Here is a 21788-nt window from a genome sequence, read left to right as displayed (position 1 = left end):
TAAGTCAGCTGAATTCTCACTCCCCTTTTACGGAGCGGGACATCGGGGCTTTGGGAGGTTGAGAAACTTCCTGAAGGTCCCGAACCTGAAGGTCCCGAAGCTGGTATGTGGCAGAGCTGGAGAGCCTGGATTCTGGCCCTCTGTGACCGTAAATGTTCCTCGCCCATGTCTGTATGCCTAGCATAAATGCTGCAGAGAATAGAGATGAGATATGACACAGCCTCTACCCTTAAGAAGCTTCCAGATTTGGGGAGTGTGGAGACACAGAAGTAAAGAACATTATCGTAATGTGTAATACCAGTTAACAAGAAACAAACATGAAATGAAGGGACCATGGGGAAATGAGAGAAAGGAGAGCTCTGTTCTTCCTGGGGGACCCCAGTGTGACAGCAAAGAGGAGTGTTTGCACTGGGCCTGAAGGCTAAGCAGGGTTTCCATAGGTTGCTAGTGGAGAGAAGTACATTTCGGTGGGCTGCCCAGCCCCATGCAGGGAGGTGGGGATCCCTAAGGCCAGGGTCCATGCACTAGGTTATTTTTTTTTTTAAAGATTTTATTTATTTATTTGACAGAGATAGAGACAGCCAGCGAGAGAGGAAACACAAGCAGGGGGAGTGGGAGAGGAAGAAGCAGGCTCATAGAGGAGGAGCCCGATATGGGGCTCGATCCCAGAACGCCGGGATCACGCCCTGAGCCGAAGGCAGACGCTTAACCGCTGTGCCACCCAGGCACCCCTGCACTAGGTTTTTGGGTTTTTTTTTTTCTTCCTGTCTCTTTCCCGTTGGCTTTAGGGTCCTGGGACTCAGGGTCTGTCTGGCTCATGGGTGTGAATCATCCGTTATCTGGATGAGCCTGTGGGTTGGAGACCGGCACAGGCAGACGCTAATAGCATAGCCGCTCAGACCAGCACTCACAAAGCTCCCCCAAGGATGCTGCCCGTGCTTCAGAGGCACAGAGAGGAAAAGACCCAGACCGCATCCTTAAGGAGTTTCAGGCTGTCTGTGTTCCAGGCCTCCCTCTGCTGCCTCCTCACCTCGTGATCTTGGGCCAGTCCCCTCCTCCCCTAGACCTCAATTTCCTCCCCTGAAAAATGGAAATGTACTGAATGCTGCTGAACTGTACACGGCTAAGATGGCTTATTTTACGTTATGTGTATTTTGAGGGATGGTTCTGGGGTCTGGGAGAGAAAGAGGTTCTTGAAGTAGCCTGAAAAGATGAACAGTGTTTCATTACTGATTGCGAGGAACAGCATTCCAGGCAGAGGGAACAGCATATGTGAAGACACAGACATGAAGCAGCACGTGTGACCAGGGAACTGTAAATGTATGAGCAAATGCTTGCTAGGCTCTGAATGCATGAGGGAGACAAAATCAGAGCAGAAGGTGAGTGCACTTTGGAGCCCAGGGTAAGTCCACGGAAGGCTGGATGTTGAAGCCTCAGCTCCCCATTTGAGACAAAACTTTCCTACAGGGTCCAAGTGGGGCAACTAAGGACCAGACTCGTTTGTTCGAATCAACCAGAGTCAGACTTATTAATAATTATTTTTTTTTCTTAAAATGCCTCTACACAAAGGGATGGTTAAAGGAGAAAAAAACAATTATTCTAAGGGAAGTAGAAGGGAATGATTATAAAAATGAACATGCACAGACTTCTGACGTGCCTGCCCTGTGCTCGTGTTTATATACATGCTCTAATTCACTCCTTATAAAACACCCTATGATGGGAGGTACATGGAGATATTTATTGCATTTTACAGATGAGGAAGTTGGGACTCAGGGAGATTAAGCCACTTGCCTAAGGTCACTCTGCCCTCAAACCCAAGCCTGGGTGCCTTAGTCCTGCTGCCTTCCCGATCTCCTGGTAGTGGCTGGGGCTCCCGATTCATTCAGCCGGTAAGGTCAGTTAGTGTTTTTAGTACATCTTCATGTTTCTTAGTACTGATTCTGAAAGACTTCTTGGGCAACAGAGGGGCTGATCAGTGCCGTGTTTGAGAGCAGATGCTCTGCCTACATTTGATTCCTGGCTTTATCCCTCCTAAGCTGTGTGACCCTGGACTGCTTACTTAACCTCTCTGAAGTTCAGTCTCCTCTATAAAATGGAGTTACTCACAGGACCCGCGTCATATCGTAATGGAGAAGATCCCAGGAGAAACTATGTGAAGGCCTTTGGCACAGAGCCTGGTGGTCTTGGGAAATGAGGGGACAGTGTTGATAGAACAGGACATAAAGTGGGCCTGAACTGGGTACATTTAGACAACTGGAGAGAAAGAGAGAATGAGGATGTCAAAGTGGGTGGACCACCCTCAGGACGGAATGCAGGTGATAAAGCGGATGGCGACTGCTGGAGTCATGCATGAACTTGGCAGCCCCGGGAGGAGTACTGAGGTGTGAGGTGGGTTGAACAGGGTCGCTACACTCGGCCAGAGGAAACGTGACAGGTGTCCAGAGCAGGACAAGATTTAGAAGTATTGAAAGTAGCATTTTAGGAAGACTTGTCTGGTGGTGGTTGCACCCTGGATGGAAGGACAGGGAAGCTGGAGGGTTCTGGAATCTTCTGGTCATGAGGTCGTCGAGGCTAGGGTCCAAAGCAGTGGCAGTGGGTGGGGAGGAAGGGGTAAATCAGATATCCTGAAGGGAGAAGACCTTAGTAGTTGATTACAGATAGGAAAGAAGGAGGGTTTTCTAAGAGCCGCAGTGTGGTAGGCAGGGAATAACAGTACGGTTTAGTCAGGGGTCTTAGGAATTAAATACATTGGGATCTCTGCTGCCCACTCTCACTTTCAACAGAGTATAAAGAGGTGCAGGGAGGGAGCCTGGGTAGCTCAGTGGGCCAAGCACCTGCCTTCGGCTCAGGTCATGATCCTGGGGTCCCAGGATCAAGCCCCGCATCAGGCTCCCTGCTCAGCAGGGAGTCCGCCTCCCCCTCTTCCCCTACCCCTCACCCCACTTGTTCTCTCTCTCTCTCTCTCAAATAAATAAATAAATAAATAAACAAATAAATAAATAAATAAAATCTTTAAAAAAAAAGATCTTGATTTCGTCTCAGGTCACAAACTCAGGTTTGTGAGATGGAGCCCGGCCTCAGGCTCCTCGCTGAGCATGAAGCCTGCTTGAGATTCTCTCTCTCTCTCTCCCCCTCTTCCCACCCTCCCCCTGCTCTCCTGCCTCTCTCAAAGAAACCCCAAAACCACCACCACAACAAAACCCCAAGAAGCAAAGAAACCCAAATGGTAATAAGAATGTCTAGATTCCATAATATCCAAATTGGGAAATGACCACAATTCTGTGCATTTGAAATTCCCAGACAGGTAAGCCATTCAATCACCTATTTGCCCATCCATCCATTCATTCCCTCATCCATTCAATGACATATTTATTGCTGGCCTCTTATATGCCAGTTATTGTGCTAAGGTCTTGAGAATACAGTAGCGTTTTGAGTAAGAGGTTTACAGTCCCTCCCTTCAAAGTGATTTAAGGTCTACTAGTAAAAATAGAACTACCATATGATCCAGCAATCCCACTTCTGGGTATATATTTGAAGGAAATGAAAACAAGATATTGAAGAGCTATCAGCACTCCCGTGTTCACTGCAGCATTATTCACAACAGCCAAGATATGGAAACAACCTAAATGTCCACCGACGGATGAATGGATAGAGAAGGTGTGGTGTATGCAATGCAGTATTGTTCAACCAGGAGAAAGAAGGAAGTCCTGCTCTTTTACATTTGTGACAACGGATGGTCCTTGGGACATTATGCTAAGTAAATAAATCAGACATCGATAGACAGATACTGCATGATATCACTTATATGTGGAATCGAAAAAAAAAGAAAAAGCCAAGCTCATGGGAATGCAGCAGAGAAGTGGTTGCCAGGGGCGGGGGGATGAGGGAAAGAGAGAAAGAGAGGTTGGTAAAAAGGGTATAAGCATCAGTTGTAAGATGAATAAGGTCTGAGGACCTAATGCAAAACCTGGTGACTACAGTTGATAACACTGTAGCATATAATTGAAATTTGCTAAGAATGTGGAACTTAAGTCTTTTCTCACACGCGCACACACCAGATCAATAGGTAGGGTGATGGGTGTGTTAATCACTAGGTGATAGGAGTTCTTTCATAGTGTGTCCCCATAACGAACCACGATGATGTCCACTTTGAAGATCTTACGATATCGTCGATTAGACCTCAACCAAGCTAAGGAAAGGGGGTCTACAGGGAGCAGTCCCTGTTTCCAGTGGTGCCGAACCAAAGGGCCAAGACATGATGCTGTCCGTCTTAGTCCTTTGGAAACAGGATTCAGGTCAGTTTGCTGACCCATTGCGCTCTTAGCGAAATGTTGTCCAGAGATGAATTCGGTTGTTTTGCTCTATGCTTATTTTTGAAGGCCCTTGAGAAGATGAGTCCTAATAGGGTCAAACCGCGTTTTATGGGTAAATCCAAGTGCAGTGATGTGATCCTGTCTTCTTGTGAGAACAAGGATCGCAGAAACCCTGGGTGTCATAGTCGCGCCTAAGGGCTGAACGCCCGACATCTATCACACTGGCCAGCACTTAGAAGTCTCTCATTCAATCAATAGTTGCCAAATTAGATGGCTGTTAACCCTCAAAAGACTGAGGTGCAAAGGATTTAATCATATTCTGCAAATCTTTGAAATTATCGAACTAAAGAATAAGGCTAGCTGGGGTCTCGGTCGGAATCACCTGCCCATCTCCTGGTTTAGACAGTTTGCTGCCGATGCTGCAGTTAGATGAGCACCCTTGCTTTTCTGCTTCCAGGGAAAGAGGCAAGATCTTCAGATCAGATACAGAGTAAGAGGAATAGGCACTGGGTACTGGTTCCTGGGAGGTGGTGCTGTACTCACGATGTCATGATGGGTGTAGGCTTGGCTGGATGCTTTAGGCATGAGTCACAGCACCTTGACTATAAGATGTCACAGGGGCGGGGCACACCGTTCAGAGTCACCCACATCTCTTCAGCAGCAGAAACAAAACCCAGCATGGCCACATTAAATATACTGAGCCATTAAAAGGCCTTTTAATTTCACGCAGAGAACAGGGTCATCTTAGACGCCGCTGGTGGAACTGTTTTGAGCGTTGCAGGCTTTTTGGAAAGCAACTGGATAACATCTATTAAAATTTAAAATGCTCATATGCTTTGACCTAGCAGTCCCGACTCCTGGGACTCTGTCCAACAGAAATAAAACACCAGCATACAAAAACATATGTGCAAAAAATAAAAAAAAAAAATGGACACAAAATGAAGGCCCATCAGTAGAACGATAGTTGAAGAAATTACTGTTCATCCATTGCGCAATGTTCTTTTTTTTTTTTTAATGATTTTTTGTTATGTTAGTCACCATACAGTACATCCCCGGTTTCTGATGTAAAGTTCGATGCTTCATTAGTTGCGTATAACACCCAGTGCACCACGCAATACGTGCCCTCCTTACTACCCATCACCGGTCTATCCCAGTCCCCCACCCCCCTCCCCTCTGAGGCCCTCAGTTTGTTTCTCATAGTCCATAGTCTCTCATGTTTCATTCCCCCTTCTGATTACCCCCCTTTCTTTATCCCTTTCTTCCCCTACCAATCATCCTAGTTCTTATGTTCCATAGATGAGAGAAACAATATGATTGTTGTCTTTCTCTGCTTGACTTATTTCACTTAGCATTATCTCCTCCAGTGCCGTCCATGTTGCAGCAAATGTTGAGAACTCGTTCTTTCTGATAGCTGAGTAATATTCCATTGTATATATGGACCACAGCTTCTTAATCCAGTCATCTGTTGAAGGGCATCTCGGCTCCTTCCACGATTTAGCTATTGTGGACAATGCTGCTATGAACATTGGGGTGCATATGGCCCTTCTCTTCACTACGTCTGTATCTTTGGGGTAAACACCCAGTAGTGCAATGGCTGGATCATAGGGTAGCTCAATTTTTAACTTTTTAAGGGACCTCCACACTGTTTTCCAGAGTGGCTGTACCAACTTGCATTCCCACCAACAATGTAGGAGGGATCCCCTTTCTCCACATCCTCTCCAACAATTGTTGTTTCTTGCCTTGTCTATTTTGGCTATTCTAACTTGCGTAAGGTGGTATCTCAGTGTGGTTTTGATTTGAATTTCCCTGATGGCTAATGATTTTGAACATTTTTTCATGTGTCTGTTGGCCATTTGTATGTCTTCATTGGAAAAGTGTTCATATCTTCTGCCCATTTTTTGATTTGTTTATTTGTTTCTTGTGTCTTGAGTTTGAGAAGTTCTTTGTAGATCTTGGATACCAGTCCTTTATTTGTAGTGTCCTTTGCAAACATCTTCTCCCATTCCGTGGGCTGCCTCTTAGTTTTTTTGACTGTTTCCTTGGCTGTGCAGAAGCTTTTTATCTTGATGAAGTCCCATAAATTCATTTTATCTTTAGCTTCTCTTGCCTTTGGAGATGTGTCATGAAAAAGGTTGCTTTGGCCGATGTCGTAGAGGTTGCTGCCTATGTTCTCCTCTAGGATTTTGATGGATTCCTGTCTCACATCGAGGTCTTTCATCCATTTGGAGTTTATTTTTATGAATGGTGTGAGAGAGTGGTCAAGTTTCATTCTTTTGCATGTAGCTGCCCAATTTTCCCAGCACCATTTATTGAAGAAACTGTCTTTTCTCCACCAGATGTTTTTTCCTGCTTTATCAAAGATTAGTTGCCCAAAGAGCCGAGGGTCCATTTCTGGGTTCTCTATTCTGTTCCATTGGTCTATGTGTCTGTTTTTGTGCCAGTACCATGCTGTCTTCGTGATCACAGCTTTGTAGTACAGCTCGAAATCCGGCATTGTGATGCCCCCAGCTTTGTTTTTCCTTTTCAGCAGTTCCTTGGAGATTCAGGGCCTTTTCTGTTTCCATACAAATTTAAGGACTATTTGTTCCAGTTCTTTGAAAAATGTCCTCGGTATTTTGATCGGGATAGCATTGAAAGTGTAGATTGCTCTGGGTAGCATGGACATTTTACTATGTTAATTCTTCCGATCCATGAGCATGCAATATTTTTCTATCTTTTTATGTCTTCCGCAATGTCTTTCAAGAGTGATTTATAGTTTCTAGAATATAGGTCCTTTACGTCTCTGGTTAAGTTAATTCCAAGGTAATGTATGGTTTTTGGTGCTATTGTAAATGGGATGGATTCCTTGATTTCTCTTTCTTCATTCTCGTTATTCGTGTATAGAAATGCAACTGATTTCTGAGCATTGATTTTGTATCCCGCCACATTACTGAATTGCTCTATAACTTCTAATAGTTCGGAGTGGATTCTTTTGGGTTTTCCATATAGAGTATCATGTCATCTGTGAAGAGAGACATTTTGACATCTTCTTTGCTGATTTGGATACCTTTGATCCCTTTTTGTCGTCTGATTGCTGTTGCAAGGACTTCTAGTACTATGCTGAATAATAGTGGCGAGAGTGAGCATCCTTGTCGTGTTCCTGATCTTAAGGGAAAGGCTTCCAGCTTTTCCCCATTCAGAATAATATTTGCAGTAGGCTTTTCATAGATGGCTTTTATGAGATTGAGAAATGTACCCTCTATTCCTACACTCTGAAGGGTTTTAATAAGGAAAGGATGCTGTATTTTGTCAAATGCTTTTTCTGCAACAATTGAGAGGATCATATGGTTCCTGAGTCTTTTCTTGTTGATATGATGTATCCCGCTGATTGATTTGCGAATGTTGAACCACGCTTGCATCCCAGGTATGAATCCCACTTGGTCATGATGGATAATCCTTTTAATGTACTGTTGGATTCTATTAGCAAGGATCTTGTTGAGGATTTTGGCATCCATATTCATTAGGGAAATCGGTCTGTAATTCTCCTTTTTGAGGGGGTCTTTGCCTGGTTTGGGGATCAAGGTAATATTGGCCTCATAGAATGAGTTTGGTAGCTTTCCTTCTGTTTCTATTTTTTTGCAATAGCTTTAGGAGAATAGATATTATTTCTTCTTTGAATGTTTGGTAGAATTCCCCAGGAAAACCGTCCGGGCCTGGAGTTTTGTTATTTGGAAGGTTGTTTATCACTGACTCAATCTCTTCATAATTAATTGGCCTGTTTAAGAACTGAAACCATTTTAAATGTAAGTTTGGATCAGTCATGCACAGGAACACCTCTGAAAGTGAGACATCAATAAAGGAAGACAAGAATTCTAAATGGGATTGATTTGAGAAGTCCTTGTCAGAAGGTTCATTATTCTTCAACCAACACATCATGTATCCTTTTCCAATGTCTCTGATTTTGATAAACATGGGAAGTTCTTTATGGAATCATCACTGGTCAATAGTTATGCAGAATACATAATGTGGAGCATTTTTTTTAATGTGTTGCACTGGGAGTCCCCTCTAAGGGCCCTTCTAGCTTCCAGAATTACTGAGGCGTTTATAATGGAGACAGATGTATTAATGAAAGAGTGTCTGAAAAGCATGAATCAAGGGTCCAAGTGTAATAAGCCTCAGGGTACTCAGTTTCCAGAGAACTAGTGTATCGTAGTAACTTAGTAATGCATGGCGGACTGTCTTCGATGCAAGCTCGAGTCTTAGCATGCACACTGTCATGGTATCCTCACTGGGGAGAAGACGTCTAAATGCAGTAACCCTGGCAAACATCTGGACTCGTCTTCACAACTTGATCAACAGCAGAGATTTCATATTGGAAAGAAATCTTACGATGGAAACAATGTGGCAAAGCCTTTGATTATCACTCAAAACTTATCAACATAAGATAGTACATCTTGGTGAGAAGGCTGAGGAATGTAAAAACAGAAAAAAATGCGGCAAAGCCTTTAGCAGAACTAGAACGTTCTAAACATGACAGAGTGCAGCGTGACAGAAACCCTACAAGTGTCGAAAATGTGGCAAAGCCATTATTTCATACTCAGAACTCTTCAACATGAGATAATACACCTGTGGAGATGCTGTACACATGTCAAGAAGGTTGGCCATGTCTTCCCATGAACACATTCTTCCTCAGCTTCAGTGAAAGCCTACTGGATAGAAATGCCTGAAATGTGATGATTGATGACAATCCTATATTTTTAACATATACTTCAAAAAAATGTCTTCGTGAAGGATAAAAATATTACAGATATGAGCAGTTGCAAACTGTGTAATGGAATGCAAGTTCTATAATATCAGCCATTCACAGCAGGAAGCAGTAAGCCCATCTCATTTTGCAGACATGATCTCAATTAGGGTATTTATTACGGAGAAAAATCCAAGGTTCAAACACTTAAATCAGTTACATTTTAGCTTTGGACGATGCAGACGTTAGGAGTGTCAACTCTTCCACAATTGACAATCTGGTTTTCAATTTTGGGTCCCTAAAAGTAAAACTGTACCTACTTTCCATGGAAGTAGCCTGTTGTTGAGAGGAAGCCTTACCTAAAACATAAACAGTTAATATCCCACTCTTAGTATGTTGTCTGTATTTGTATAAGTGTTTTTATAATAATGTAAGCTTCAGAAGAGTCAGTATTAAGGAAATCATAGTGAACAGAAAATATTTTTACAGTACTGCATAGTATGTATCCACAAAAAAAAAAAAAAAAAGTATGTATAAGTGGACCCAGGCCGTTCAACCCCATGTTCTTCATTTGTCAGCTGCATTTGTTAATATGCCTAAAGGATCGAGGGAGGATGGATGTCTGGGAAGGGATAATAGTGTCTCTCTTTTTCTTTTGACCCTATTTGAGAAATTTTACTCTTAGGGAAGATACTATTCGACTCTTAAATGATGTCATGCTGTGCCTTTATTACTTGAATGCCTGCAAAGTGATGTGATTCTTCCTGGCTCAGAGACACGAGGGGCTCTTGTATGCTGGGGAATTCATTCCTGCCAGTTCGCATAGAAGATGAAGGAGGCAGTGGTGTAGGGTGTGTGAGGAAAGTCCACGTGGATATGCCGTTTGTGGTCGTCCTATAAGAGTGATAGAAATCAGGGTGGAGTAAGTCTTCAGGGAATGATTATTTACATTAAAGTAAGATACAGAGCTGTGCCTGGTGGCTTAGTCAGTGAAGCATCCATGTCTTCATTTCCACTCAGGCAGGATCTCAGGGTCTTGGGATGGAGACCCACATTGGCCTCGGGCTCAGTGGACTTTTGCTGGGGCTTCTCTGTCTCCGTCTCCATCTGGCCCTCCATTGCTATGCTCTCACACGCTCTTTCTCTAAATAAATTGTTAACATTCTTTTGTTTAAGATTTTATTTATTTATTTGACAGAAGGAAAGAGAGTGAGAAAGAGGATAATCCGTGGGAACAGTAGGCAGAGGGAGAAGCAGGCTCATTGCGGAGTGAGGATCCCCATTCGGGTCTCGATCTCGCCCCTTAGGATCATGACATGAACTGAAGGTAGATACTTCACCGACTGAGCCACCCAGACATCCCATGGTTCGTGGTTTGTACCATTTTTAGAAATAGTCTTTTAAACCAAGACCACAGAAATACACTCCTTTCTGTTTTTCTAATAACACCCTTAATCCTCTCACACTTCTGCTGAGAAATGTATTAAAGAATGTCTTCTGTGGTTTGTGTAGTGACTGAGGTTTTCTCTTGTTCAAGATTTTGTTTTTAAGTAATCTCTGTAATTAACAGGGGGATTAACCTTAAAAGTAAACCTCAGGTGTCACACAGAGTACCGACTAGCCATCCAGGTGCTCCGTGAATGATGATTCCCTTATTCCCACAGCGGAATGCTTTCTCAGGGCTTGGCAGTAGCGATAATGTAATTGTCATAGAGTGTAGCTGGAATCTTGGCAAACTGATGGCTGTCTTTACCATGATCTCTCTCCCTTTACTTCCCTGGGCTTAGGTTAAGTTCTACAGATTTTACTGCCAAACATGAGTATGGTCAACCCATCAGTCATTGTCTCCTAAGGAGTCCCACCAAGAGTGACGACTTTTGGGTGACGAGATTTCTGTCATGATTTTGGGTGTCGACTTCTTTGGTATCTTTACAGAGTGGCCAGGGGTGTGTCCCTTGTAGTGCATTGGGGGTCTTGGGTGTCTTCTAGACCATTAAGATTAGCCATATGTATGCTGCTTGGAAGGAGGTCAAGTCAAAGCTTCCAAGTCCACGAGTTTCTCATTTTCCTCTGTATGTCACTGCCTAATGAGCAGCAGAACATCCTAAAAGAAAACCTATTATGGACACTGCTGTGAATGTCAGAAGAAAATTATACATTTGGTGTATCGAGCATTCTTGTTATTCCTTGAAATCACGTTGTGAGCTCCTGAGCTACACCTGCGGTTCCTTGATCTCCATCCAGTAGAGGCACAAGCAGTAGGTCAGGTGTATTCATGAGACAACATTTCCTCTCCATCTTCACCTCAGTTCAGAGCCACCCAAAGTACTTTTGTCAGTGTGACACTTCGGTTTCATTTGACTCAACCTCCTGCCTCCTTTATGTTGACGTGGCTGTAGTTTATATTCCCTGTTGACAGTTCCTGAACACCCCTGCCCTAATTCCTATGTGTTTCCCAATCCTCAGCCCTTTTACTGTAATGTGCCATGATTCCCCTACATCCGGGGTTTACTCTTCCTGGGAAGAAATGTAAAATCCTCTCATCGTTTCAGATGTATATAAGGTGTATGCTTTTGCTCAGTTGTTTCTTCACCCCTCTCCCTTCGAAAGCTCACAACAGAAATTGAAGGAAGATTCTCATTGGTATTCAGATTTTTTTTTTTTACCTGTTCAAATGCAAGAGGTATGGGGACCTTCACAAGTGACTGTTACAGCTCACGGGCTTCTTGTCTATTGCATCTGCAGATCATAGTCTTTAACAGTGTTTCATGATTTAAAGTGAATAGATTTTCTCTGACATCTTGGGTCAGGTGAAGGAGTATTTGACAAGGTGTTTTACACATGGGAAAATGAGGCAGGAACAAACCAGCGTCAATCTGAGTGATGAATATTGTTGGGAGATGATTTTCTTTTTTTTTTTTTTTAAAGATTTTTTTATTTTATTTATTCGACAGAGATAGAGACAGCCAGCGAGAGAGGGAACACAAGCAGGGGGAGTGGGAGAGGAAGAAGCAGGCTCATTGCAGAGGAGCCTGATGTGGGGCTCGATCCCATAACGCCGGGATCACGCCCTGAGCCGAAGGCAGACGCTTAACCGCTGTGCCACCCAGGCGCCCCGGGAGATGATTTTCTATGTGCTTATGTTTCTCCTTGTTTTATGGATGGAGGCGTTGAGCGTTTTTCTTCTTGTGTTTCCATTGAAGTTTGTGTATAAGAACGCTTTGGAATATAGTGATAGTGCCCATGGATAGAACACAGATTGTTTTATCATATAGGGAAGTAGAGATCTCTCCTTCTGTGGCAAAGTTCAGGTAGATAGGCTAGTCGATCCTTTAAGACACTGGGTTTCGTACGCACAGTGTCGCAAAGCTGTGATACAGACTGACCGCATGTGCGGCATCTACGTGTAGGATTTGGGCTGCGCAGCGGGCACGTGACATCACTGTGACGAAGAAGCTCATGGTGTTTGTTGTGTCATGAGCCACGAGGTCCTGCGGACTGTGACCGGGGAGTCCTCTGTCTCCAAGCAGCATTGCAAGGTTGTTACAGGCCAACTCGTTACTTTATAAAATGTGTGGAATCGAGGGATTCTTGGCCTTTTTGAGACTATCCATGGGCCTTAGTCAAAACAAACTAGGTGTTTATGGGTCATTTTGTGCTTTTGTTTGTTCATTTGTTTCGTTTTTTAGATTGTACTTAAAAGTGACATCATATGGTATGTCTTTCTCTGTCCAACTTGTCTCACCTAGCACAACACCTTTTCTAGGACTCTTCCCGTTGTCTCAAATGGCAGGGAACAAGAACCAAAAAGCAAAATAGACCCATAAATACTGTTTTCCAGCTGCTGTTTTCCAGAGTGGAATGGGTTGGAGGATGGGCAAGATGGGTAAAGGGGACTGGGAAGTACAGCCTTCCAGTTAGGGAATTAATTCGTCATGGGGATAATGGGTACAGCATAGCAAAGATGGTCGGTGGAGTTGTGATCGTGTCCTAGGGTGACGGCTGCTAGGTACAGTTGGGGTGAGCATAGGAGAACCTAGAGAGTAGTCCAATGACTGTGTGGTACACCTGAACGAATGTAACATTAAATGTCAGGTGTAGTTTAATAGAAACGAATGGAAACTAGATACAGATATGCCTAAACGTGTATCACTTCAACTACTTTTTAAGAAGTTGCATGTAACCGAAAGCCAACCAACTCTACACATCAAGGGAATCCTATGTGTTCATGGTAGGATATAAACTTAGGAAAGTGAAGTTATCTGTAACCCAATACTAGAGAAAGGAGAGGACATGGGAGAGAGGTGAGAGTTCCCAGGAGGAACCCAGCATTTAGAAGTGAATGCTGGAGTCGTCACAGGCTGAGCCCCCAGAAGACACCTGAAGAAGAGTCATTTCTCTGAGAGCTTCTTAAGATGTTTCTCCTGCAGTGGGCTCTCTCTCCTCTCTCACCGTTAAAGTGTATTTGATAATGGCCACGTGCTCATTATGTCTTCTCTCTATAAGGGGTTTCTTTGGGGAATACTGGTAAGTACAATGGATTTTTATGTCCATGATCGTATTAGGCAAAGTCAGATTTTAGGAGGCAGCCTGAGTTAAACACAGAAGAGCGCCTGTACCACGAAACAGTGGGAACAAGTAAGGTAGAGGGAACACTTGATATTTTTGAAGGCTGTGCATTGACTGGAGTCCAAGGTAAGAAATCTAGCCTTGCAACCAGAAGCAGATTGTCCCTGCACTCCTTGTCACAGAGGGAGCTGTTTCCAAGAATATGTTAGACATGGCAGGAGGAGGAAGGAAAAGGAGAAGTTGCCGCAGAGGAGTGGCTGGTGAAATTCACCGTGGAGGGGTGGAATTAACCTGACCAATGAACCAAACATTCAAGAAATAGTAGAGCAGAATCTTGAGTGCAGGTGAGACAGCAAAAGTGATATGGACAAGAAAGCATCAGAGAAAATCTCCAGAAACAGTGACAAAACAAGAACTAGAATGGCAGTAAACACGTCTCTGAATAATTACTTTGGAGTGTATAGTACATTTTCAGTCACTCAAGACATATAAGGTGTCTGAATGCATTTAAAAAAAAGTAGAGCCATCTGTATGCTGCAAATAAGCATCATTTTTATTTTATTTTTTATTTTATTTGTTTGAGAGCGAGAGACAGAGCATAAGTGGAGTGAGGGTTTGATGGGGAGGGACAAACAGACTCCATGAGAGGTGGGGAGCCTGATTCAGGGCTCAGTCCCAGGATCCCAAGATCGTGACCTGAGCCAACGTTCAATGCTGAATTGACTGAGATTGGCAGATCACAAAAGTCTAATTTTAAACCTAAAGACACCTGCAGATTAAAAAAGAGGAGATGAAAATGGGTGTCTAGAGAAAGCCAGAGTAACAATTCTTTTATCAGACAAAGTAGACATTTTTGTTGTAATATCGTCTTTATCCTGGTACCAGCGCTGGCCTCATAGAATCATTATGGTTGTGTTCCCTCTATTCCGCTATTTCTGACGTTTGTTTGCCTTTTTAAGTATTTGTTCAAACGGACAAATGAAGGCATGTAGTCTTGGCCTTTTCTATACTAGGGGGACATTTATTCCAAATTCAACTTTTATTTTTGTAATTGGTCTAAGAAGACTTGCTATTTCATAGTACGAGGTTCTTATTTCAGACTTGGTAACTCCTGCTATTTAGGAATTATCTTTCTTTCACAATTTATCTAAATTGTTTGTATATAACTGTTTATAGTAATCTGTTATCATAGTATACATTTCTGTGGTTACGTGTTGTCTCATTTTTTTTTCCCATTTCTCATTTTGGATTTTGAGTCTTTTTTCTTAGGTAATGTCGTTAAAGCCTTGCCAGTTTTGTTTGTTATTTTGTAAAACTTGGCATTGCCTTCAATATGACTGTTTATTTTGGTGTCTGTTTATTTCTTTTTTTTTTTTTTTTAAGATTTTATTTATTTTTTTGACAGAGATAGAGACAGCCAGCGAGAGAGGGAACACAAGCGGGGGGATCGGGAGAGGAAGAAGCAGGCTCATAATGGAGGAAACTGATGTGGGGCTCGATCCCATAACGCTGGGATCACGCTCTGAGCCGAACGCAGACGCTTAACCGCTGTGCCACCCAGGTGCCCCTTGGTGTCTGTTTATTTCTGATTTCGGTTTGAAATTTCCTCCTAGTGATTTTCGGATAGGTTTCTTCTTTTTCTATTTCCCTGTGGTGTCATGTTCAGAAAAAAAAACAGTGGAGGGGCATCTGGGGCAGCTGAGTAAGTGAAGTATGTGCCTTTGTCTCAGCTCATGATCCCAAAGGCAGACGCTTCACTGAATGAGCCACCCAAGCGCCTCAATCATGCTATTTTTAAAAACATGCCTTTATTTCCTTTAGAGAGAGGAAGAGAGAGAGCTCCCAAAGAAGGGGAGGGACAGTGGGAGAGAGAATCTCAGATTCCCCACTGAGCATGGAGCCCAACGCGGGCTCCATCCCTCGACCATGAGATCATGACCTGAGCTGAAATCAAGAGTCAGACCCTTAAGCAACCGAGCCACCCACCTGCACCCGATGGTGTCATTTTTGACACTCATTCTGTTAACATGCAGGCTCATATTGATAGTATTCCCTATATACAAATACCCTTGAATTCCCGGAAGAATCCTCACTTGTTTATGTTGTAAAATGCTGGAGTGTGCTTTTGATTCAGTTGGCTGTATTTTATTGTCGACTTTGCCGGAATCTTCCTCACTGGTGGTAGCTTGCAGCCTTTCCTTGTAGCAGCTCTGCTTTGGCTTCCATAACCTGGTAGTGCTGGTGTCACAGACAGTGTTCTCAGCAGCTCCCTTCTCTTTGCTGCTCAGAAATGTTTGCGAAGATTTGAAGTAGTTTCTCATTATATATTTGTATGAATTATCCAGTGAAGTCTTCTGGCCCGCGAGTTTTCTTTGTTGGGCCTTTTTAAAAATTACTTTTCCATCTCCTGAGTAGTTGTTGATCAGTGGAGGTTTTTAAAAATATTTCTTCAGGTTGGAGTCCTGGTTTGTTATGTTTTTGGTATTTTTTGGTATCTGTTTCTTGGCATACTATTTTTATTTCTCTGGTATCAGTGATACTGTGTCTGCTTTTAAGGCTTCCGATTTTAGTTGGTCTTCCTTTTCATTCTTACTTGATTTCCTTATAGGTCTTTCAATTTTGATTTTTGTTTTTTTCTGAAAACCAAATCTGCCTATTGTTGATATTTCCCTATTTTTGCTAAATTCTATTTTGTTCATTTCTGTTTTATCCTTAAATTTCCTTCCTTCCCCTGACCCGGATGGCTCGGTCAGTTAAGTCTTTGACTTCTGCTCAGGTCATGATCTCAGGGTCGTGGGATTGAATTCTGTATTGGCTCCCTGCTCTGATGAGAATGTGCTTGCTCTCTTCTTTGGGCATCCTCCCTCTCATGCTCTCCCTCTGCCTGTCTGTCTGTCTCTCAAATAAGTGTTTAAACAAATTCCACCTTCTTCTGCTTGTGGGCTCATAATGGTTTTTCCTGATTCTTTGAGGGAGAGGAGAGGATTTGTGTTATATCATGACAGTACTACAGAATCATCTGTTTAGCAATGTGGTCAGTATGTTGTGTGCAAGTTTATGTGTCCATGGAGAAATGAAGTCCTGATGATTCCTTCTCAGCTGTCTTGCTGACGCTCTCTGATTGATTTTATGGTTGTATGTTAGATGGCATCAGTGTATTCGTCTGAAGGTAGCAGCATGGAATGACTTGACTTTTCTGTTATTCAATCTTTCAGCAGTATCTTCACATGGCAGCCTGAGCTTCCAGCCAGAGCCGTGCAAAGAAGCTTCATTTCAAAATGTGTCAGTGGGTCGTTATCAACATAGCGTCCTTGAGAATTTACACTTAACAATAGACTGGGATCATGATTGTAATGGATATGTCCAAATTGAGAGTACTGCCCATAACAAGACTCTTACTGCCCAAGATGGTGAGGGATATGAAACATTTTGTAAACCCTTCCTTTTGAAGTCCACTCTTTCTGCAATGGAGGGTGTGTGTGTAAGCAAAAGCTCCAGTCAACTCCTCAAAAGCACATATGCGCAGAAAGAGAATGTGGAAAATCTGGAAAGTTACCTAGTCCATGCTGAAAATAATGATTTGAACAGTGTTCAAGAGAGGACTGGATTGGCCTTCCAGTCAAATATTTCTAAACCTCAGAGATTTCAAAATGAAGAAACAACTGCTAGGTGGGATCCACTTGAGACGTCCTTCACTGAGGACTCAACCCTACAAAATTATCGAAGCATTTTCAATGGAGACAGAGTTGCTCAAGGCAGTGAGTGTGAGAAAACGTTTGATCAAGGCTCAAATGTTAATAACGATCTGAGGACCCATTTTCAAGAGAACTATTTTGAACATATTAAGTGTGAGGAAATCATTGATAGAAGATCCAATGTTATACATCACACTATGCATATTAGGGAGAACCCTTATCAAGGTAACGAATGTGAAAGAGATTTTAACCAGTCCTCCAGCGTGAGCGATCATCAGAGAATTCATGTGGGAAAGAAACCATACGGATATGATAAGCCTGGGAACGTGTCTAGTGAGTCATCGAGAATACGTATACATAAGACAATCTGTAGTGGAGAGAAACCTTACAAATGTAAAGAATGTGGCAAGGACTTTAAAAATAAAGTAAACCTTAAAAGCCATGAGAGAATTCATACTGGAGAGAAACCTTACAAGTGTAAAGAATGTGGCAAAGCCTTTCGACGCAAATCATGCGTTAACGTCCATGAGAGGATTCATACTGGAGAGACACCTTACAAATGTACAGAATGTGGCAAAACCTTTAAACAGCTCTCACACCTTACTCACCATATAAATACTCATTCTCGAGAGAAATTGTATAAATGTAAAGAATGTGGCAAGGCCTTTTTCCACAAAGCAAACCTCAGTACACATCACAGAATTCATACTGGAGAGAAACCTTACAAATGTAAAGAATGTGGCAAGGCCTTTTCCCACAAAACAGACCTCACTAGACATCACAGAATTCATACTGGAGAGAAACCTTACAAATGTAAAGAATGTGGCAAAGCCTTTCACTACAAATCACACGTTATCATGCATGAGAGAATTCATACTGGAGAGACACCTTACAAATGTAAAATATGTGGCAAAGCCTTTAAACAGCTCTCAAACCTTAGTCAGCATATAAATAGTCATACTCGAGAGAAAATGTATAAATGTGAGGAATGTGGCAAGGCCTTTTCCTACAAATATAGCCTCACTACACATCACAGAATTCATACTGGAGAGAAACCTTACAAATGTAAAGAATGTGGCAAAGCCTTTCAGCACAAATCACACGTTATCATCCATGAGAGAATTCATACTGGAGAGACACCTTACAAATGTAAAATATGTGGCAAAACCTTTAAACAGCTCCCAAACCTTACTCAGCATATAAATAGTCATACTCGAGAGAAAATGTATAAATGTAAGGAATGTGGCAAGTCCTTTTCCTACAGATCAAGCCTCAGGGCACATCACAGAACTCATACTCCAGAGAAACCTTACAAATGTAAAGAATGTGGGAAGGCCCTTAAGCATAAAGGAAACCTTAAAAGCCATGAGAGAACTCATACTGGAGAGAAACCTTACAAATGTAAAGAATGTGGCAAAGCCTTTCGGGACAAATCATACTTTAACAGCCATGAGAGAAATCACACTGGACAGACACCTTACAAAGAAAAGAATGTGGCAAAATCTTTAACCACTTCCCAAACCTTACTCAGCATATAAATACTCATAGTCGAGAGAAAATGTATAAATATAAAGAATGCAGCAAGGCCTTTTTCCACAAAACCAACCTCACTAGACATCACAGAATTCATCCTGTTGAGAAACCTTAAAAATGTAATGAATGTGAGAAGGCCTTTTTCGAGAGATTAAATGTCATTAACCATCACAGAATTCATAGTGGATAGAAACCTTACAAATGTAAAGAATGCTTCTAGGCCTTTAACAGGCACTCATGCCTTAGTTAACATCACAGAATCCATACTGGAGAGAAACCTTACAAATGTAAAGAATGTGGCAAGGTCTTTAATGAGCTCCCATACCTTACTCAGCATATAAATACTCATACTCGAGAGAAAATGTTTAAATGTAAAGAATATGGCAAGGCATTTTTCCACAAAACAAACCTTACTACACATCACAGAATTCATACTGGAGAGAAATCTTACCAATGTAAAGAATGCGGCAAAACCTTTCAGTACAAATCATCCGTTAACATCCATGTGAGAATTCATACTGGAGACACACCTTACAAATGTAAGGAATGTGGCAAAACCTTTAAACAGCTCCCAAACCTTACTCAGCATATAAATACTCATAGTCCAGTGAAAATATATAAATGTAAAGAAAGTGGCAAGGCCTTTCCCACAAAACAAACCTCACTACACATCACAGAATTCATACTGGAGAGAAATCTCTCCAATGTAAAGAATGTGGCAAAGCCTTTCAGCACAAATCACACGTTATCATCCGTGAGACAATTCATACTGGAGAGACACCTTACAAATGTAATGAATGTAGCAAAACCTTTAAACAGCTCCCAAAACTTACTCAGCATATAAATGCTCATACTCGAGAGAAAATGTATAAATGTAAAGAATGTGGCAAGTCCTTTAACGAGCGCTCATACCTTACTCAACATCACAGAATTCTTACTGGAGAGAAAACTTACAAATGTGTAGAATGTGGCAAGGCCTTTAAGCAGAAATCGTGCCTTACCGAACATTACAGAATTCATAGTGGGGCTCGTCTTACAAATTTGAAGACTGTGAGAGAATTTGGAAGGACTGTTGAGCCCTAACTCCACATCAGCATCATAGCGTTCATACTGAGGAAAAATACTACAAATGAAAGAATGTGACAGATCTCTAGCTGGAAGTCATAACTTGCTGAATCTCATCGTTAATCATACAGGAGCTAAACTGTAACACGTCAAGAAAGCGGCAAAGCCTTTTAGTGGAATTCAATCCTTTTTTTGTATCAAAAATGCAGTCTTGTTTCAAAATGTATAATGATAATGAATGAGGAAAGACGTTGTCTTATTTTAGAAATCATCATCAGAGAGTTCAGAGAAGAAAAGTGACTTGAAGGATAGACTATGTAGAAACATAGAAACGTATTTAATTGAACATCAAATGTCCAATGTATGTCAGAGAATTCACAGTAGAAAGCAGTACGTGAGTTACTCACTTCAGATATCACCTCACAATGAATAATACAAGGTTAGTCAGTTAGACAATGTGTATGTTATTCTGCTTCAACATATGGAAGGGAGGGGTATTTGTATGGGTGTAATTTCAGTGTGCATTGTTTCCATTGACTATATATGAGATTTGTGACTTTCAATATCACTGAGTTTCTACTCTCAACTCTTCAGAAAATTCAGTTATTCCTGGTGGGTGTGTGAAAGTATGTAGGTGATTGTTGCGTCAAGGATAAGAGATTCCCTTCTTCCTTAGGTGGGATACGTGCACATCTCTCTTGCATGGAAGATGAAGGACAATAGAACATACAGTATATGAAAGAAATCTAAATGGATATTCTATTTGTGCTTCTGACATTGAATAGGTCATCATGAAGTGGGTGTTCACAACGTCATTCTCCGTTTATTAGAACTAAAACAGTTTGTGACTATTACAAATTAAATGTGTTACTAATTGGTCTTTAGGGAAAAGAGATGGCAGTCCAGTCAACTGTGATTCATGTTCATAATAGTAATCGTGGGAAAGTATGAATTGATGTCGTAGAAATGAAGAAATCATCATACATATCAGAGAAGTGCTATCTCTTCTGGAAAATTAGATACGGTTTTACAGCCACTTTTTTAAAGAGTTGCCGGAGTTGTGAAAATATTTTAGTATGCAAAATGAAGCTGGTAAGAAGTTAAAATAGACTCCTAGAAGATGTCTTCTTTAAGCCTCATGGTACTCAGAAAATGAAAAATGTAGTAGTAGATACAGAATGGGGAGGGAGAGAATAATCTAAGTATACCCTTTCAGAAAATCACCAAATCACAAAGATAGCCAATGAATAAGAAAGAGTCAAGTAATTCGAAACAGCCAGAAAACAAAAGAACGATAGCAGTAACTTCATACTTGTGTTTTCCTTGCTTTACCTATAAAGGGACTAAGTTCTCTAAGCCAAAGATACAGATTGCCTGAATGGAAAGAATTACAAGACCCAACGGTATACAGTCATCAAGAGACTCACGTCATTTTTTTAAAACTATTCTTTTTCCATTGAGAAAGAGAACAGAGAAAACGGTAGAGTCTGCGAGGGGCCAGGGTCAGAGGGAGAAGCAGACTCCCTGATGAGCTTGGAGCCCAATATGGGACTCAGTCCGGGGACTCCTGGATCATGACCTTATCCGAAGGCAGACACTTAATCGACTGAGGCACCCAGGCCCCCTCACTTCAGCTGTAAGAACACAGTCAGACTGAAAGTGCAGGTGTGGAGAAAGATATCCTATGCAAAGAGAATCCAAAAGAAAGCAGGATAGCCACGCTTCCATCAGTCAACGTAAACTTTAACCAGAGAGAGTAGTAAAACATGGCAAAGTTCATTGTAAAATACGGGGCTGACTTTGTACCGTGTGTTTTTAATTATATGGTGTTTGGCAGAATGTCAAAAAGGATTTTCGCCCATTTTGGTTTTGGAAGTACAGGATGAGGAG

At 41.9% G+C, this 21788-nt stretch overlaps 1 protein-coding gene across 1 annotated transcript in view; it reads left to right on the top strand.

Moving 5' to 3' along the window:
- The window catches only part of LOC123787014 (uncharacterized), a 62006-nt gene extending 41522 nt beyond the window's left edge, over window positions 1–20484 (top strand). Inside the window, 2 exon segments of the mRNA XM_087871150.1 lie at window positions 16821–18782; window positions 18785–20484. Of these exon segments, the coding sequence (XP_087727276.1) occupies window positions 16821–18782; window positions 18785–18948 (2126 nt within the window). The 3' untranslated portion in view covers window positions 18949–20484.
- Window positions 20485–21788: the final 1304 nt, after the last annotated feature.

The sequence above is a fragment of the Ursus americanus genome, chromosome 21 (genome assembly GCF_024610735.1).
Source record: "Ursus americanus isolate L20-20 chromosome 21, mUrsAme1.1.p, whole genome shotgun sequence".
Taxonomy (NCBI): Eukaryota; Metazoa; Chordata; class Mammalia; order Carnivora; family Ursidae; genus Ursus; species Ursus americanus.
This window is presented reverse-complemented; position numbering and strand designations above follow the sequence as displayed.